Here is a 19572-nt window from a genome sequence, read left to right on the forward strand (position 1 = left end):
GTGCGTCTATCTCAGTTTCCAAAACTTGCTGAAATAATTGTTCATGTACATGAATGTCAGATGACAGAATTATTGTATGTCTCATCTCTGTAAAGAATATGAATGCACATGCTATTTAGCTGTTTTTTGTACATCTAAACTGTTCTCATTTTTTAAATTATTATTTTTATTTTTTCTCTGAATGCCTGCTAGTTGGGTTCTAATGTGTGAGTGTCTGGGAAACAAACCCAGCTCTTATCAAGAATGCAAATAATTTCATAAAAGGCTTAGTCACTGGTGATAATTTGCAAAGGCTTCTATGATTAGTCTGTCTCTCAAAAAAAACTTCTTGCAGCATGACTGCTTCGCACCGTACAAGACTTGGAAATGGACAAGTAGGCAATGACCCGAAGTTTAGAAAGGGAAAGGACAGAACTGCGTTTCTTGTAAGGGCAACCAGCATAGTAGCAGAAGGAAAAAAAAAAAAAAAAAATTCTATAGTTGCAAAGTAAGGAGGAGTGTGGAGAAAAAACAGAAAGTAAGGATAGGAGTAATATTGATAGGAAATGATATGAAATATACAATATAAATAAATATACAATAGCAAGTGAAGTATAAGGGAAAATTTTCCATAAGATACTTACAAACCCTTACTGCTGATACAGAATAAAGGAATGCTTGTTCTGTATGTGGGAAGAAAATTCTCCTATTCTGTGCCTGGTAGACTGAGAGATGCAAGAAAGCTACTGTATTCTTTACAAGTCCATAACAATCTAGTAAAAGCTTGGCTGGCATGTAAATTTTTATGCTCTAGAGACCTAAATAACAGTATTGAAAGCTTAATAATGCATTTTGAAATAGGAACTTGCAATTGGAAAACAAAAATCACTCTTTATAGAGAAACGTGCACGATGTTTATGTTTTGTAAGCCTAGTTTGCCCACTACTGAAAATAATCGTGGTATTTGGCTTTCTGGTAGCTCTAACACATAGTATTGAGAAGACTGACTGAGCAGTTGAGTTGAAATCCTTTTCAGAGAAATGGGTGTTTTGTTTGCAGTTGTATAGGAAAATAACAGATTTGAAGCAGTACCATTCCTTTAAGTTAGCAGTGGTTTTCAGCGTTTCTCATCTTTCCTTGAAAACCTCACTTGCTGTTACTCTGAACATCTTGTTTGTCTGGGAGACTTGTAATTCTCCATGAGATTACACTGCTAATTGCTTCTGGCATTGGAAAGACAGAGAAAAATGTGTTTGCAGGAGAAAGGAAGGGAGGCTCGTTTATCCAGAGTCCAAATATTGTCCTTAGTATACTGATTTTTATTTTTGCTACTAAATCTTTACGTGCAAGACAGTTGATACGGAGTATCACTTGCTTTCTTTTTGTGCTTGTCCCTTATTAGCCGCTTAGGCTAATTTTTTTGTCACTTATGCAAAGACCTCACTGGTTATGTAAAGACCTAATCTTTGCTGCTTCCCTCATGACGGACACCCATTTTTAGACAGACTTGCGTTCAGTTTAATGCCTGTAAACAGTTTATCTTTTGAACATTTGGACAGAAACTTGGCAGCCAACATTTGACGGGACAAACAAAGGAAAACAAATCAAGCATCACTTCCCATTAGGAAGTAAACTATTGTTTGATAGGACGGAGCACAAGATTTCCAAAACTGCCAGAAGCCATACTATAGATGCAGTAATGCTTCACATAGCGTTATTTTGAAAATTAGAGACTTGTTTTTATTTTTCATTCAATTTGTAAACTTACCATTCACAACTAAATGCTAGTGTCTGGCATATATAAAACTAAAAGTTGTCCTTTATGTGGTCTCAGGCCTTCATTGAGGTTTAACAGGATTTGGGCCTTGCTGGTGCCTGTAATCCTTTGGCATCACTGTGTGTCTGCTGGTACAGCCAAAGAAGTTCTTGTGAATCAGCTGGGAGGAGGGAAAAAAGTACCCGTGGGTCTTTGTTAAAGACTTTCCAGCTTGCTATAGGATAAACAGTTTCTGTTAAGCATCTGTGTCTCTCAATTCCTGATGTGTCTGGGTAGCAGACGTGTAATGTTCCAGTATATTTTTTCTTGGTTGTCCCATGAAAGAAAACGATTCTTGGCTGTGGTGACCGATTGGAAAGGATGTTCCCCTGTAGGCACAAAATGCAGGTTTGGGTTATCTCTTCAGGGCTGAAGACTCCTGGAAGATTGGTGCTGCAGAACTCACAGCAAGCACTTCTCCAGAGCCAATCCACAGCACAGTGCCTGTAGATGAGACCTAATTCATCAACCATGCACAAGGTAAGCGCAGGTAGTAGAAGACTGTAAAGCACAGACTCAAAAGTCAGGATACGAGGAGGTTGTCGTGAGGACTTCAGTTGTGCTGCAATGAAATCTTTGGAAGTTTTACATGAACTCAACAGCTCCATGCAGTGTTCTGCCTTGTTACATACTGTACTTTCGGCCTCTTCCCTTTTCTCTGCTTTCTGACCAGATTCCTCAGAGCTTTTAAGCTTAAGAGTTTTCCCCATGCTGTCCCCATCCTTCCCTCTCCTCTCTGAAGTAGCTGGTTTCAGAGTACTCCTCACAGTCTGTTTTCTTCATCTGGAGACATTGTTCTTCCCTTACACACGTATTGATCGTGTGACCTGGCTTTCTATTTATTTTTCTGATTCCTGTTTTCCTCACAGGTATGACTTATATTTTCTAATCCTTCAAGATAGCCCAAATTTTCCTTCTCTGCTTTAATTCACAGCAATTAAACTCCCTCTGAATACCTCTTCAGCCTCAGTAAGGGTGGGATGTTTTCCAACTTGGCCTTTTTGTTGTTGTTTTTTGTTATTATTGGCCAAGAACTTACCCAACAATTAATTTACCATTCATTTAACTTTCAGTCATCATATGATTTTGCTATATTGATTAAGCTTGTTTTCAGCATTTGTGTTTGCTTTACAGTTTTTGGTGTCTCAAATGATTTTGATAATTCCCCATTAGTGTTGGTTTACATATATATATATATGTATATATATATATATGTATTTTTTTTTTCTCCTCGTGAATGAATTACAGATGGGAGGTCAGTTTGGTTGGTTTGTTTTGTTGCCTCTCAGGCTGCGTATCTGGTAATTTGGGATGCGTTACCTGGGACTTGACTGTTTTGGGATGGATGAGGCAGTGGTCAGAGTGCTCTGGGCCTGGCTCCTGCCCCGATGCATGATGTTCTCAGCAGCTGGAAGCTGCAGACTTAGTGGTGGGGCCAGATCTTCAACGTCTGTGTCCAGTACTCCTGTGGCTGTGATGTGTCTACCTGCAATGGGCTGAAGATCACGCAGCCAGCCCTGTTCTTTAGCTTTGGGGTAGCTTCCATACCCAGGCCTGGTAGGAGTTGCTCAGGTCAACAACCTGAGGAACAAACGTAAGGCTGAATGTCTTTTATTCATATTTGTACAAGAATGTGCACATAAACCTGCAGGAAATAACCATTGTCAGCATGCTGAAAGGCAGCAGGACAGGTCTGTGAGCTGCACAGGGAACGGGTCCATGAAAGGAAACCCATGCTGAGCAGCACTCTCCCCTCTGCCACGTCCTGAATCCATTTGTCTTTCCCATCCTCAGGTACATGTTAAAAGCTTTAAAGGTCACCTTTCTCCTGCTGAAACTTGCAGGAGTCAGGAATTACATTCCACAGCCGCCTAAGGACTTGGATCCAAGCCTTGTGGCTGAAAGCACAGAAGGGGCACAACTGTATTACCAATTTCCAAGCATTGGCTAGCAGTTTATTTAATGGTGGTGTCTTTGTATTGAATTGGCTGTCTGAAGCAGATATTAAGCCTAACTCTAATGCCCAGCATACAAAAGGGAAAAGTTGCAGTCCCCTGTAGTCACTTCTGTTAGTGACACAGGCTGAGGTGTGTGTGCTTGGTCGTACAGGTGGCCACGATGCTTTCCCCTTTCTTTTCATTAGATGAGTTCCAATAATCTAGCCCAATAATTAAATACCGAGCACTGGCTAGAAAAATGAATTACTGTATGCAAGTTACAGCTGGAGGTTCAACAGAAAAGATTGAGGAGGGCTGGTTCCATGAAAATTATCCCTAAAAATAATAATTTCTCACTGCGTTTGGCTCAGCTCCTGGAGCTGACTCTGCAGCTGTATCAATGTTTGCCATGGGATGAGGGAGGGGAGACTGAATGGGGAAGTTCAAGCCTAGGCTAAGGGTGGGGAGGGACCCTAAGAAACCAGCCCTGGCTGCTGCTGAGCTGGGTGTGATGCTTGTTTGTTTCACTGACAGATCTCAAATGTAGCTTCTAGGACAAGACACCCTAAAAAGTCGTGATTTAACCATGAAGATTTGGGGTAAAATTGGAACTCTCACATAGTTCAAAAGAGGTGAGCTCCCCTCTTCAGTTTTTCAAAGCAAGAATGCAGGTGGCAGGCTCCCAGAAGATTCATATGCTTGACCTTGCTGGAGAGTCTGTCTCTGTCCCTAAATCAAGCATCTGAGGCTGTTTTTGGTGTTTCTTGTTGCTTGACTTAGCATCATGTTTGTTCTCTGGCCATTGTGGCAGCCCTTCTTAGGCACTGAGTTTCCCCATAGCTCTTCAAGAAGCTATGAAGAACTTGGTTTGTTAAATTTGGGTTACAGGACTTCTAAGTATTGGGTGCTGCAGTACCTACGACCAATTTTGTGAAGTTTGAAGGTTGGTGAAAACAGCTTTTGATGCCATTGTCTGACCAAGTACTGAGGCTTACCTCTCTTTGTGCAAGTACATATACACACACAGCTGTATCTATGTGTGCATACATATATATGACAAGACTTAGAGGTTGAAAGCAACAGCATAAATGCAAAATCAATGGATTTTTGCCTCTTATTCATTGCCTTTTTTCTCTACGCTACATGAATTACTTTAATACTTATTGGCTCAGAAACACTCACAAGACTATTTAGCTAATACAATTCTTTCTTTGCCAATGAGGGAGCTGTAAATATGTTAGGTATGTGCACCATTTATCTTTTAAAGACAAATCCTAAACTTTAGGCTACTACTTTCCATCCCCCCCCTTCCATTCTGGCAGCCTGCTTTGTGTCTACCTCCCAGACAACAAAATACTCTTATTCTTTTGATCATAAATGTAGCTCTTTTCAGAGCAAGGATTTTAATTGCATTTCAGCTTCTCTCTAAAAGAAATTTTATGCATTTCACAGGGCTGAGGATCAAAGAAAAAGGGCAGAGTTTTGCTCCCTGCTTTTTCTAGCTAATGACTGGATCCTGCATGATGTGCAGGTAGGGAGGTTCACTCAGAACCTCTGAACAGGTCCCTATCTACTCTTTTTATAATCATGATGTCTTTCCCCAGAAAGAGGAGAACAAAATTGTTAGGAGATAATGTAATACAACAGCTAGCATCGCTCAGAGATAGTTTTTAGAGTTAATAACCACGTGCTTACATAAGAGGGAGTGTGTGTTTGGGAGGTGGCAGGAATATAGGAGGAACCTTTTTTTTAAAAAAAAAAAAAAAGTCATAACTTTAGCTTCTTAGGAACAAGCAGAGAACATCGTGGTTGCCTTTGATTGTTTTTCTGACCTATAACTGTATGAAAACCCCAATCACGTGAGAGTGTCAAGAACATGGTTTGCTGTTAGTGCTAGTGCAACATATATATTTGTATATAAAAAAATAGATCCAGGATATATAGGATATTTTGCTGGAGCAAAATAGCCCTATATTTCAACTATACCTTGAAACTTATATAGGGCTATATATTTCAAGGTATACTTTCCTTTAGGAGAAGCTGCATTTCTTTGCATACAGTAGCCAGCATACAGGAAGACAGCGTAATTAAGGTTTTACTTTAAGTCATAACACATCTCACAGGTTACAATACTTAAGGTTACATGATTAAGAGATTAATTCAGGTTGTCAAAGTATGTTCTTTACCACAGGTGAGGGATTATCAACATCATTATCCTCAAAGTGAAGTCCTTACCATCTCATGAAGAGCTTTAAAAAAAAAAACAACTTTATTGATCAAAATCATTGCCATGGCTTTTTACTTCAGTGGTACAATTAAAAGTTGACTTCTCATGCAGCTGCTGAATTCACACCATGTACTTTTAATCAAGCTCTATGGTATTTGCCCAGTCTAGGAAATATGTTCACTAAATATTTAATGAGATTGTGAAACTACTCCCAAAGCTCAATTGTGCTGCGTTAAAAGCTTATAACAGCTTATAACATTGCACGTGACAGGATGATTCTGTTTTTCCTTTTAAATCTTAAGATGGAGGGCAATCACCCCTGCACTGAAATGCACATATCACAGCAGAAGCACCTCCGTTCTCCAGTTTCTGCATTCAAAAACAGTGTTTTTTTTAAATTGATAAGCCAGCAATATGCCTTTACTGCTAATAAGGCTAATGGTATCCTGAGGACACAGCTGGAGCCTGGTGTCCAGTTCCTGTCTCTCCCCTGCAAGGCACAGACATACTGGAGAGAGGCTAGTGGAGGGCCATTAATGTTGTTAAAGGACTGGAACATCCCTATGATGAAAGGCTGGGACTGGTAAGCCAGGAGAAGAGGCTGAGGGTGGGAATCTTAGCAATTTCTAAGAATAACTGAAGGCAGAGTGCATAGAAAGTGGAGCCAGACTCTTTTCAGTGGAGCCCAGTGCCAAGACAAGAAGCATAAACTGAAAAACTGCAGGTACTGTCTGAAGCACTTCCTTACCACACAGGTGACAAAGCACTGGCACAGGCTGCCCAGAAAGGCTGTGGAGCCTCCTTCCTTGCAGATCTTTAAAAGCCATCTGGACAGGGCAGTCATGCCTGGGCCATAGGGTTGGACACCAAAGAGCTTCCAGCCATTCCTTTCAACTTCAGTCTACAATTATCCAGTGAAATCCTTGGGTAGAGGACTAAAAGCACGTGTCCTGCTTCTTGTCACCTTAGCGACTGCCATCTGAAAGGCCTTAAGGGCCTGGCAAAGGCTTTCAGCTACAGAAGACAGAGCAGGACAGCAAGTAGTTATAGGGAAAAGAAGATTAAACCTGACTCTTATTATCTGACACTCGTAATAGAACTGAAAATTAACACTTGATTTTTCCTTTAAGCCTTACCATCCCTTTTAGTTTTTTTTTCTACTCAGCTTAGACACTAGTGGAAGTCACTTCCAGCTGTCTTAGGACTGTTCCTGTAAACTTATGTACAAGAGACAGAGCAGGTAGGGCCCCTGAACGTGAATCTTCATGAAGAGTAGCAGAATTCTAACCCTGATTAAAAAAACAAAACAAATGAATAGCAGCATTCTTCAACCACTGCAAGGTTAAAGGTTCCTATAGACAGAAAACAAAGTTCACAATGTTATGGGTGCAAATCTTCATTAAGAGCTGCTGGTTCCTCAACAAATCCAGCAGCTAAAGCAGTGCTCCAGCCAACAAAGCTTGCAGCAACATTATAGAGAGATGTTACAGCTCTACAGTTTAAAGTTACAGTAACCACAGCAGACACCTTAAGGGAAAGAAAAAACAACAAATCCCTATACTGAGAAATCCACTTATCAGTAAGTTAAAAGAAAAGGATTGGTATGGACTTAAATTTGAGTGAATAAAACTGTATTCTAATAGTGTCTTCCTGTGCAGCCTATTAAGTCTTAACTGTCCCAGACAAAAAACAAATGCTGATACAACCACTGATACAACCAATTACTGAAAAGCAATGGCATTTGACCTACTTGCATTTTTCTCATTCTGTTATGAATCACTACAAAGAACAGGCTATAGAAAGTATAGAAAGATCTTGCTATAAAATTCAAATGGGTTCATCTATGCAAGACAGACTTAAAGGAGTAATAAAAACCATAATTTATTACACTGTGCAAAACTAGATTCAGAATAAGCAAGCACAGAATATAGTAAGTTTTATTTTTCTGTACATTACATATTATTGGTTAAATTTCATCAACAATACCAACACTTCTCAGACAGGTAAAGGAAAAATTGCAGCTCAGCAATTACTTTTGCTTTACAGAATAGAATAAGATAGCTTCCCGGAGAATTTGTTACCTGATTAACCTAGCAGAAGGTGCTTCACCTCAGACTACCTTCCAGGATTTTCCACAGCTTGTCAGGTTGGAACCTCAGTTTGCATTGTCCTGACACAGTCTAGAAACAGCAACTCCATTCTCATTAAGTTTCAGTAATTGTCTTCTTCTTAGAAGATGAATTAATGCAGTTGCATCTGCAGTATATGTGAAAGCTGTAGCTACAAAAGTCAGTTTCCAGTAGCCCCAGATGTCTCTCGAGTTAGAGTTTGCTGAGATGTTATATATTTAATAAAGTCCTTTTAAGAAAAAAATAAGGATTTTTGCATAATGTACATACAAAAAATGGTTATTTCCTTTATTTATAGGTTCAGATATCTAACTACAGCTATATTTTATTCACTAACTCACAACAATTAATGCCTTGATGGTAACTGACAGAAGTCCAAGAGAATTATTGGTCTATTCTTTATAATGGTGTAAATTATATGGAAGTGTTTTGAAAACAGTGGCTTAAAGAAAGAGGAATCAGCAAAAAGCTCCTTTGGTCCCTGAAGGAATAATTTAACTCTTCCAAGAAATTTTCAAAACTCTTCCACGTAGTTTTAACTGATAATTTTAACTGATTAAGGCATCGAAAATGTATTTAAAATTGCAATTAAAACGGTCATTCAATGCAGATTCCCTAACAAAGATTAAGTATTTTCTCCTCCTCAGCTCTCTTCTGCAAAAACCAACACTCCAAATATACCTGTCTGATAATGTCCCCCCATATCCACTTTATAAACAACAAAACATAACAATTAAATATATTGCACAAGAAGCATGACAGATCCTGCCTGACTCCTCACAAAAATGGCCACAACACAGGAGAACAGCTACTGAACATCTCAAAATTTGAAGAGGTCAATGAAATGCTGAGGAGATACTGGCATAAGACAGGTGTTTGGATCACTGGCTGTGCAGGGGTGTCCTCCATCCTGTGAAGTGAGAGAGAAAATAGTAAGTTCTTTCTATATCCACTATCTTTCTACCCCCAAATTAAAAAAAAAAAAAAGCAAGAATTCACATAAGGGACATGTAACTACTACTTCTGAAGCAAACTGATAATTTAAGAATTTGTGTGTGTATATATATATATATACACACACACATATATATAAACATAGGTCTTTCCCATTTGACTGTGGTATTGAGATGCTTCAAATTTCAGAAAAACACCCCTCCTCCCCTCAAAAAACAGAGCCTGAGTCAGAGCTCTTAAAAAAAGTACATTTTGTTAAATGTAATTTAAAGAACAGCTGCTTTGTTGAACCTAATTGTCTGTTCAATGAAAAACTGAAATCAGATATTACTTCAGGGGAAAACGAGCTTTGTTTTCCAAGTGAAGAGCAGCATACAATCCCCCCCCCCCAAAATGGGCAGAATGTTTGATGTCAACGTAAGTTCTTCTACCTTTGTTCTCTTCCTAAGATGTTTTTCACTCCTACCTCTTACCCAGGTGAAATTGTTGCCTTAAACCAGATATTTGTACCCAGGCAAGTTAGGAATATAGAAGATGGAAAGGATGTATAAAGTCATGCAGAGGAAGGAACTGCCTCAAATCATTACCCATTGGTGTAATTAATGGGATACATAGAAGAGAAATTAAGCCCATCAGCAATTTGACTAAAGGAAGGACGTGGTAAAGATCTTGCACAATGAAACAAGGAAGATTTACTCTGGAAGGTAGAGTTCACAAGCAGTTGGGTCAGATTCAACCAGTGGGATGATGATTGAAAGTACAGCTGTCTGAACAGCCCAGAAACAGTAAAATCACATTAGTTTAGGGCTACAGATTGTCAGGGCCTGGATTAACCAGTTTGCAGGAGTATTTATGTAATGAGCAGATATAAAAACAAATTAGAACATGGCTCTAATGTTCTGAAGTTAACACTGCAGTGTTGTGACCAGCTCTGCAAAATATTGGCTATATTGGGGTGGATATACATACACACATGCCTCTTTATGGAGAGAATCTGTAGCATAAACACATTATGGAGTAGATTCCTCACTGAGGCAGTAGTTATAAGCTATGAGGAAATATGTAGAAAGATTTCCAGAGGTACAAATGCTTGTTTGCTATCATACCCAATGAGATTTTTTTTAGCACAGCCTATTGATAGGTTCTAGAAGTCAGTGATTAACATGGTACTTAAACTGGAAACCATTGCAAGGAAGCTTTAAACATCAGAGTGGTCTGGTTGCAAAGGTTCCCATTTCTGTGTTCTTAATATCTGGTACAAAGAAACAATTGGGAGACAACAGCCCTCTGTGTGATACAACCAGCTTAGTAAGTCAGTTAAAGCTGAAGTACAAGAGTTGTAACACGAAAAGCTGTGTAATCACGACCTGTTGCACTGCCAGCCTCAGAAAGTTACATGTAGCTTCCTCAGTCTTACAGAGGAAGCTGCAGAACACTCATTCTCTCTCACTGCTCAATGAGAAAACATTTCAAGTTTAAACGGACTTCTATTTTAAGCGTACCTGCATTCAGTTGTGGCCAGATACCCAACACATCTTTGATCTGTCCTCTGCAGCATATTGAAAGCTCAATTTTCTTTACTCTATTAGTTTTTGAACTGGGGACATCAAATGAAAAGGCTTTCTCATTCTAAGTTCACCAAACCTGCAGTGCTTTCTTTAATATTACAGAGTCTTGAACACAGCACAATTGTCTGATTATTCAAGGTTCAGATTCATCTTATAATGGAAAGTTCAGTTTTGTACCTCATTGGAACCCTTTACAGGAATGAAATGCCAGAGTTGTAATGAAAAGAAGGCCCCAGATAGTTCAGTGAAGAGGTTAAACAAACACCTTGATGAGTAACAGTCTAAGGCTCAAGCTGTCATCCCAGGTTTTGAAGGGCTTCTCTCCCTTTCCAGTGTTGATGAATTTACAGTGTAGGATGAGAAAGCTAAAGTAAATATATGGTAGGTAGATCGCAGACCATTGCAGTTTCTCTCATTTCCATGGGAAATGAAATTATATGCAATTTAGTTAATAGAAGGAAGGAATCTGGAAGTGGAGTTTTCTTACTATTTTCTTTACATGAGTTCATCAGAGATGCCACACTCCCTTCCAAAAGGTTTGCAACACTGAAGTGATTAGGCCAAGCATATGTTCTAAATACTATTCAGCTTTGCCAATGAAAATCATTACTATACAGATACATTATTTGTAATTTTTCATTAAAAAATATGGATGTCCATATGAAAATACTAGTGACATCTCGTTCTCCCACTTCTTTTAGTACTTGCTTTAGTATCACTTGAAAACCAGCTGTTACATTCATAACAGGAGGAAAAAAGGAACAGAAATAGGCAGTCCTACTTGGAGTGCAGTCCATGTAGGCAAAATACACAAGAAAGGTTTAGTACATATGTTTCAGCCTTGCTCTACTGCTTTCATCTTGAGATGACTCTTGTAAGAAAGGGCGATGCTATGGCAGAAAAAGCACACTCCCAGAGGTAGTTGCTAATAATACATTTTTCTACTCATTGTCATGAGCAGAACTTCCTAGTTTCCAGGAAATAAGATTCTGGGAAAAGTTACTTTATTCTCCCTTAGTGCTTATTTATACCTATACTTGTAAACATTTTACAAAAAAATGTAACATGCTTTGCTCCGTGCATGATCATAAAAATGCTTTCAAAAGGCTCTGCTCAGTCAGGAATTATAGAGCCAATAACAATCTCAGTAAGTTCAGTTCTTGTTTAAGTTATTAAAATGGAAACAGCAGTTTTACAGTTAAAGTGATGTGGATTGAAGATGAGTATCAAACTTCCTGTAATTATGAGTATTCATCCTTCCCGTGAAATTACATTTATTAAGTACTGAAAAGTAAAGAACAAGTCACACTGATCTTTGATATATCTACTTAAAGCTAAAACAATTCTTTTGAATTAACAAGAGAATTCACCAGGAAAAATGTTTACTGACAAATGTAATTTTTTGGTTCCTCAGATTTTATCACAACTGCAAATTACAAAGCTCCCATGACAACTCTGGAGCTACAGTCCTTTTCCGTTTAATTATTTCCACCATCTCCTCATTCAGAAAATAACATTATAATTGCCTCTCCCACCCTCCCAAGTCATACATAGCCCATTCTGGGAATTTCTTTTCAGAGAGGCTCTTTTATAAGAAGATGAGTATTCCATGTGGAATAAAACAGATTGCAGTACTTCCGCTTAACAGAAAGTGAGGTTGTGTTACTCTTTTCAGATTTAAATACTGAATTAAATACATCAGGGAGCACGTGAACAGTTACCAACGCTGAGCGCACAGACCTGTTTCTTAGTCAATCTAACCTAAAGTGTACACTCATGTTCATTAGATGTTGAATTATGGTCCCCAGTTTTCATGGCAATAACAGGCAATAATAAACAAAGATGAAAACTGAGATGGGAAGTCACCACTACCTATCTGATAGGGACATGAAAATTAAAATATTCCTGCTGATGTAGGGAAACAAGAACAAGTATCAAAACAAAGAAGTTAACGTTAATTCACTTTGACATTACACACAGGTTAGCACTGAAAACAGATGAGACACGTAAGAAATACCTTGAGTAACAAAGCAAGATGGTAGTCCTTTGAGATCATGAAGAAGGAAGCAGGAGGGAAAGCCATAAAGTAAAAGAAGCAGAGTTAAGGTTTATTGAAGCTAAGGTTTATGTGCCATTTAGAAAAATAGTCTTATTCCCATGGAAAGTCACAAGGAATCGAGGAACCAAAATCAGTACAGACCCCAAGACTACTAAAACCAAGCGTGAAACATTCCACTTACACAAAACAGTTTCAATACCCTGGGCTTTCTGTAATACTGTCAGAACAAAAGGCTTTTCAACTTCTATGGCCATCCCTGGGATATCTGTAATGTACTACTGAGTTCTGTAACGTACTGCTGAGTTGACCAAGAAAATAAGAGAACTGCCCACAATGGCAATGTTGCCTAGAGGAACAGAAATAGTGCTATATAAATGAAGAGTAAACATAATAGCTATAGAAATAGTAATACATAATGCTTCTCTGAATGCTTTTTATCAGTTTGCCCTTTTTGAACTACTGGTATTACCTATTTTGCTCACTTTCAGTATGGAAAAATCCTCACTTCTCAAAGTGAATGAAAAGTCATGCAATATGAAGAGCTTCTTACAGTCATTCCCTCCTTTAGCACAGAAGAGTACAAGGTGATTATACCACTGCACTCCCTGCAATGAATTCAGGAGTCTCCTTACTGTACTTAGCATTACTATGGTCACAGGTTTTAAATAAATACAGCAGCACATGCCTCAAATGCTGCTTCTTGAAAACTCTTAAGGATTATCATAACATACTGAAAAATGAAAAAATTCCCTTTGACTCTTTGCCAACTCAATTCACCAGTCTTCAGTCCCTTTTTCTGTGCAAGTCTTCCTTTAAAAAGGTCAAAATGAAGGACCAGAAGAATTGCCTGGGTAAGATTTAGTTAGCCCTCTCTTGTTGCCAGCTTTTATATTATCATTTTTACAAACTGATGAAAAGTTCTCCTCAGATACAAAACATGGGCATAACTAGTGGTATTTCACAGTCTCACTGCTTTGCTTCTTAAAAATTTAAGCTTTCAAATATTACTGTAGCTGATTTCTACAATTTGCACTAAGGGATAGCCCTGAAATCAGCAGTTCGCCTAAATAGGGCAACATTCACCTCCTCCATCTCTAAGAATTTCTGGAGAGCAGTCACATTCCTTCATAGATTTAATTCAGCTAAATTAACAAAACTGTACTATCAGTCTTCATTCAGAACTTTTCGTCTGCAGCTATGTTTTGCTTTGCTCTTGAATGAGGGAAAAAAAAAATTATGGCAACCCCAGTTCATTGCCTGAAGCTCTTCTGAATTGTCAAAGCCATAAATAGTTTCCTGATGGATATATTGATCTAACACATTTTGCTAGAACTGATAAAGTTCCCCACACATGCACTTTGTTTCTCATCTTTGTTCAGAAAGCTTGGGAAAGGTTATAGGTACATGTGCCTGAAAAAGCAGAACTGTTCTCCCCCCACACAACTCAGTGTGACTGTGACTGGCAGTACTTTACTCATATTGCCCTGCCAGTGTAAACAGAGGAACTGCTTTTCAGACCAAGGATTAACCTCTTAGTGATTAACCTCTGCCAGTAGTGGTACCAGTTGGTCAGAAATCAATTCTTTATACAATCTCTCAGCCTGATCAAATATTTATTTTAAAAATCTAAGCCTTGTCTTTTTCTAAAACCAAGTGAAGCAAAACTGAATCCAGGCTCGCAGAACAATTGGGCTGGAGGTCTCCAGTCCAGCCTTCTGGTGAAGGCAGGGTCAGCTATGAAATCAGACCAGGTTACTCAGGTCATCAAAACATTTAAGGGTGGAAACTGCAAAACCCCTTCAGACCAAGTGTTTCCTTGCTTGGCAGTCCTAAGGTCAGGCTCTTACATTCCTCTGACGTGGTCTTCTCCAGCCTCTCCTCACATGGCAAGTCCTCAGACCACCTAGAACATTTGGACCTTCCCTGAATTCCACCTTGTTAATCAGCTTTTTATTTTAAATATACTGGAGGACCCTCAGCTGGGTACAGTATTCCAGATGCAGTCTAATGAGTGACAAGAGGGACAATGTGTTCCCTAACCCCTGTCGGTGAAACCCACCCAGGCTGCCAAGAGCCTCCATTGCTGCCAGGGCTCACCACTGGCTCAGCTCACTGCTCACCAGGACCGCCAGGGCTTCAGTGGAGTTGCTCCAAGGCCTGCCCCAGCCTTCTCAAGTACAAGCACCAGCATTTTTCCTCATTCATGGGATTCCTACCAGTGTATTCATCCCTCCAGCCTGTTCCCTCTAACAGCAGAGCTGCCCTATGGTGCATTTATTGAATGTGCCCTCCAAAATGGAGGTATCTTGAGAGTACTCTAATGCCTCCTCCAGGTCACTGATAAATCAGACCAACTTCTCAAAGAAAGCTATGTATTTTCCATGCTCACAGTAATAATTCAAATTGCAAACCACTTCCTCCAGAATTTTAGTGGAAAGCATATAATTAATCTATAACTACAATCACTTTAAGACCCATCCACATCTCCAGGATGAGGCAGTTGGTATTGCAATGGCGATCAACAGGTACTGCTCAAACCAAAGTACCTTTAGCAGCTCATTCTGTTGTGTTTCACTAAAAATATAAACCCACAGAGCAAGTGCTGCTGTTCCAGTAACAAAATCAGGTTGGTAATGTAACAAGATCCGCCCGCAGAGGTTCACCATCTCTTAATGTCACATGTGGTCTGCTATTAAATAACTCCATTTAGTCAACACTAATATTAAAGCGTTGGATGTTCAATTATACAAAGATCAGAATGAGACCGATGTACAGTGAAAAGCATTACACAGCAGAACCAGATGACCCAACAACCAGAAGTGCCCACCTGCACATACACAGTATGCTTTACCTTTAAAGTATTTTTCAAAGAAAGTGTTGCTTAATATGTAGGGTGAAATCAAGACTTATTCCACTATAATATAATGGAATGAACACTTAGTCATTCTTGACACAGGTTCTTCAGCAAGTACTCAGGCTCTTCAATGCAAAACCAATTACCACTACCTGCTTTCCTACTATTAATTTAGTGAAATATACTACTGCCTGCAAGAGCTTCGGTGATATAAAGCACCCTCAAGTTTAAAATATCATAATTCAATATCATGCTATTTCTGTGAAGACTAGCCTATCCTGTTCAACAGCCTCATTTTTATATAGAAAATGAGGTCTCACACTGACATGCAACTCTAAAGTTATAGAAAGAGGACATAAGAGCAACGATTTTATTTCTATGAATTAGAAGATAAATACTTCTCAAGATGAAAATTTCTCATATTTCTTATTCTTTGTCCACTTAACACTACCCATATAGTACTTGAGCTGCAAAATTAAAGAAACATTACTGACTGGAAAGCTAAATTATGTTACAACACAAAGTAACAGCATAACTTGAGTTCACATGAGTGAAATAGTAAGGTGCTCTACAGAAATTACAACCATCCTGTATACTTCATGGTCAAGATCAAAATCAACATAAAATTTTGAAGTTTCCAGCATTTCTCAGAGCTTCATACAGAACAGAAGCAAGACTATAAAAATACAGTTCTGTATCAACATGGTAGGAATGCCACAGTAGTAACTTACTACAGGGTTTTATTGATTGCCATACCATCGTTAGAAGAAGGATGGCATAAGTGGAAGGTTATTTCATACAAGCTCATAACAACTTCACATAACATTAAAGAAATACAAGAATACACAGACTGCAACTCATCCCCCATGGCAGTTTTCCTTGAAATTCCAAGTATTAAGATTGTCAGATACAGAGAGAAAAATGCTAATTCAGGAACAGGTCTGGAATTCAATACTAATTTAAATATATAAAGCTTCCATATGAACATTAGATATTAGCTGTCCAACCACATCTCACATGATAGAACTGAGAAGATTATCTTAACTTTCCTTTCAGATAATCATCAGTAACTGAACCTATTTCTGGTTATTTCAAAGCTCTTACCTTCCAGAAGAGAATACTACAGTGTCGACAGAAATGCAAGGTGTCTCCATACTGCTCCTTTATTGGGTAGCATTTCTGAAGTGCAAAGTACATCAGCTTCCAGTCAATATGGCCCTTCTCTGATAGAATCAAATGCCTACAAAACTGGACATAAAATACTTTCCTTAAAATTGGTTAAAGAACTAGTCAAATCAGGCAAAGGACTAGAAAACTGAAGGTATCTAAACTGAAGGCATTCTAACAGGCATTCTTTAAAGGCAATCTGATATTATACATCTTTGAAAAGTAGTGAGATCCAGCCAAAAAAAAAAGTTAACACACTAAAAATAGGAGTATAGATTTGCCAAGAAAAAGTAGGTCATATACAGCTGATCTAACTCCACTGTCTTGAAATGATTCTAATTATAGTCAGTGATAACTACATAATAAAAACAATATTTAGAGGCATAAATTTTCTATGTCAAGAATAAGATAATTGTGCATTACATTTCATGAATTTCTGGTAAAATGGTAACCATAGATTTAAACTTTCATTTTAAGAATATACACTGTTCTTTCACATCTTATTGTCTTTCTAGAAGCACAGCCATAATAGTGAATGATGTACTTCTTGAATACATATCTGCATGCGAAGAGCAGCTAATGCAGAATGACTATTTCCCTCCATCTTAATCCACAGAAAAGGTTTATTAAGTGTATTTGCAAAAGGCTCCTTATTCCACTCTGTCTGGATTAAATGCTAATACATTACAGGCTTTCTTCATTCACAAGACTACTGCCACATGAGTGAGAACAGCACCGCCTTTGTGATTTCAGCTACACTTCACTTTGTTTCATAATAGTTTCCCTGTGTAAAGTTCTTACTTTTTCCAAAAATGCTCTTCAGATATCAAGTATGTTTTTGTAGTTGTTTCAATGGCTCAACAAATATACTGCAGAGGAGAGGAAAAACAACCCAACCCCACTCTGTTGCTATTAAGCAGAAAAAGCAGTATTTGATAAAAGTAGTTTTTCAGTATCAATTTATTAGATTATTCTAATAAAAATTGGATGTGAATATTTAGGAATACATTAGCAACACTGTGCAGAGTATTCTTTATAAAACACAGGACTAGCTCATTATACTGAAATTACTGAAATGATTGTGATCTTTTTTTCCCCAGCATTACCTTAATACACATTATTCTCTAGCTATTGTCACTGTTCAGATGACCTTACCTTACCTACCCTCAAAATTCATAAGTCTAACGGTTGAATCTTCATCACTTTACCTTGAGTTCACCCAAGTTGTCTCAGAAAAGTTCATCTTCCATTAAGCTGTATTTTCCAGAGTTCACCCTGAAGTCTTTCATCTTACAAAAATTCTTATTCAAGTCAACTGCATGAGAGTTATCTGATCTTCTCCTCTACCTTTCGCATTATACTAATAATTAATTCGCTAGTCACTGACCAAATGGTATAACTTAAATCTGTCAGATTTAAGACAGATTTTTTGTGTGTCCTTTAGTCCTGAATGTACTAGGTTTTTCAAGTTTTTCATGCAGCTCTGATGTGGGAACTTCTATTTTTTAATACCTGTATTTTCACCTAGTCTGATTTTTCCCACTTTCTGACATAAACAGATGTCAAAGACAGTTCTAGAGGCATTCCTAGGTTACATTAATGCTTTACATAAGGGACAAATTTCCCTTCACTTCAAAATCAGAAACTTGTTTTATTCTTTTTTGCTAATTTTTTTCTAGCAAACTTTCTTGCTAAGTTATTCTAGCAAACTAAGGCAAAAAATAGAAAAAGGACATTTTTGTTCACCAGATTGTTCATATAATCTACAAGTTCAAGCAATCAAATGTCTGCCTACCTTGATTATCAAAATTACATTTTAGATACTGAAAATAGTGACACCTTGAAGGTATTCTCAACCACACTCTTGACTGCACAGTAAAGAAAAGTCTTGAATTTGTTTTAAATAATGTAAGGAAACACCCTAAACTCAGACATATTGAATACAATCTTTAGTATAAGCCACAGAAGAACCCACACTTTCAATATTACCACATGCTGCCACATTTTTTCCTCAAAAAACAAGTTCAACACACCATTTGTATACCGTATTGCAAAGAAGGTTCACATTTATGCAGGTGATTACCTGTTTTTCTGCAAAATGGTACTGGCATAGTTTTTTCCACAGCTGTCTGTCTTCACTGAGCATGTACAGAGTTGGGGTCACTTGACCTAAGGTAATAATGTCCCAGCCATCAGAGAGCCTGTGTAAGATGTTACTCAGCATATGCAGAGGGAGATCACTAAGCGTAAGACCATTGTTGACTTGCTGGAAATAAGAGTTGAAGACTTAGCTACAAAAACTTGGTAGTAAAAGGTACAAACAAAAATCTTGAGATCTCACATCTTAGTTTAGTTCATACAAACCCACTGAATATTATCTATGGTTAACTGTGATTATTAGCATAGTAATCAAAGTAAGGTTTGAACTGATTAGTTATAGGATAAAGTTTCTCCCCCTTTTTTTTTTTTTTTTTAAGGACAGCACATGCAAATTTCTCTTAAGAGAACAGACAGACAATTTTCTGTCAACTTCTGAGAGAATGAATGTTGGAGGCATGGTCCCTGCTGACAGGTGAAGAATGGAGGCTGCTTGCCCCACCTAGTGGAGCTGCCCTGCCAGGGAGACCTGGTCCCACAGCAGCTGCACTCTAGCAAGCTCTAGGTTACGTTTGTTTACTTCACCACCATTTATCTCACTTTACACTAGACTTTCCATGGTGTCACTGTTATAAACAACCCTGGGACTATCGTTCTGTTCAAGGCCATTCTGCTTGCACTGTACTACAGATGCAAGATCTCTAATCAGCTATTTCAGCCGACAAAGCAGCTCAGATGCAAGTGGCATACTGGAAAGAGATGCAGCAAATGCAGTGTCACAAACT

The 19572-nt window shown here is 38.3% G+C and overlaps 1 protein-coding gene across 4 annotated transcripts in view; it reads right to left on the minus strand.

Annotated features, from left to right (window-relative positions):
- Positions 1–7815: 7815 nt before the first annotated feature.
- FBXO25 (F-box protein 25) overlaps positions 7816–19572 on the minus strand; it is a 30007-nt gene continuing 18250 nt past the window's right edge. For 2 of the 4 annotated variants that reach the window (XM_038176806.2, XM_021267371.4), the window contains exons 8-11: positions 18774–18956; positions 16628–16771; positions 12628–12654; positions 7816–8998 (exon numbers count right to left, since the gene is read on the minus strand). In XM_038176806.2, the coding sequence (XP_038032734.1) occupies positions 8909–8998; positions 12628–12654; positions 16628–16771; positions 18774–18956 (444 nt within the window). In that variant the 3' untranslated portion in view covers positions 7816–8908. The remainder of the gene's footprint in view (positions 8999–12627; positions 12655–16627; positions 16772–18773; positions 18957–19572) is intronic. The other 2 variants (XM_072036389.1, XM_021267374.4) reach the window with 1 other exon arrangement.

Source organism: Anas platyrhynchos, chromosome 3, assembly GCF_047663525.1.
Source record: "Anas platyrhynchos isolate ZD024472 breed Pekin duck chromosome 3, IASCAAS_PekinDuck_T2T, whole genome shotgun sequence".
NCBI classification, from domain to species: Eukaryota; Metazoa; Chordata; class Aves; order Anseriformes; family Anatidae; genus Anas; species Anas platyrhynchos.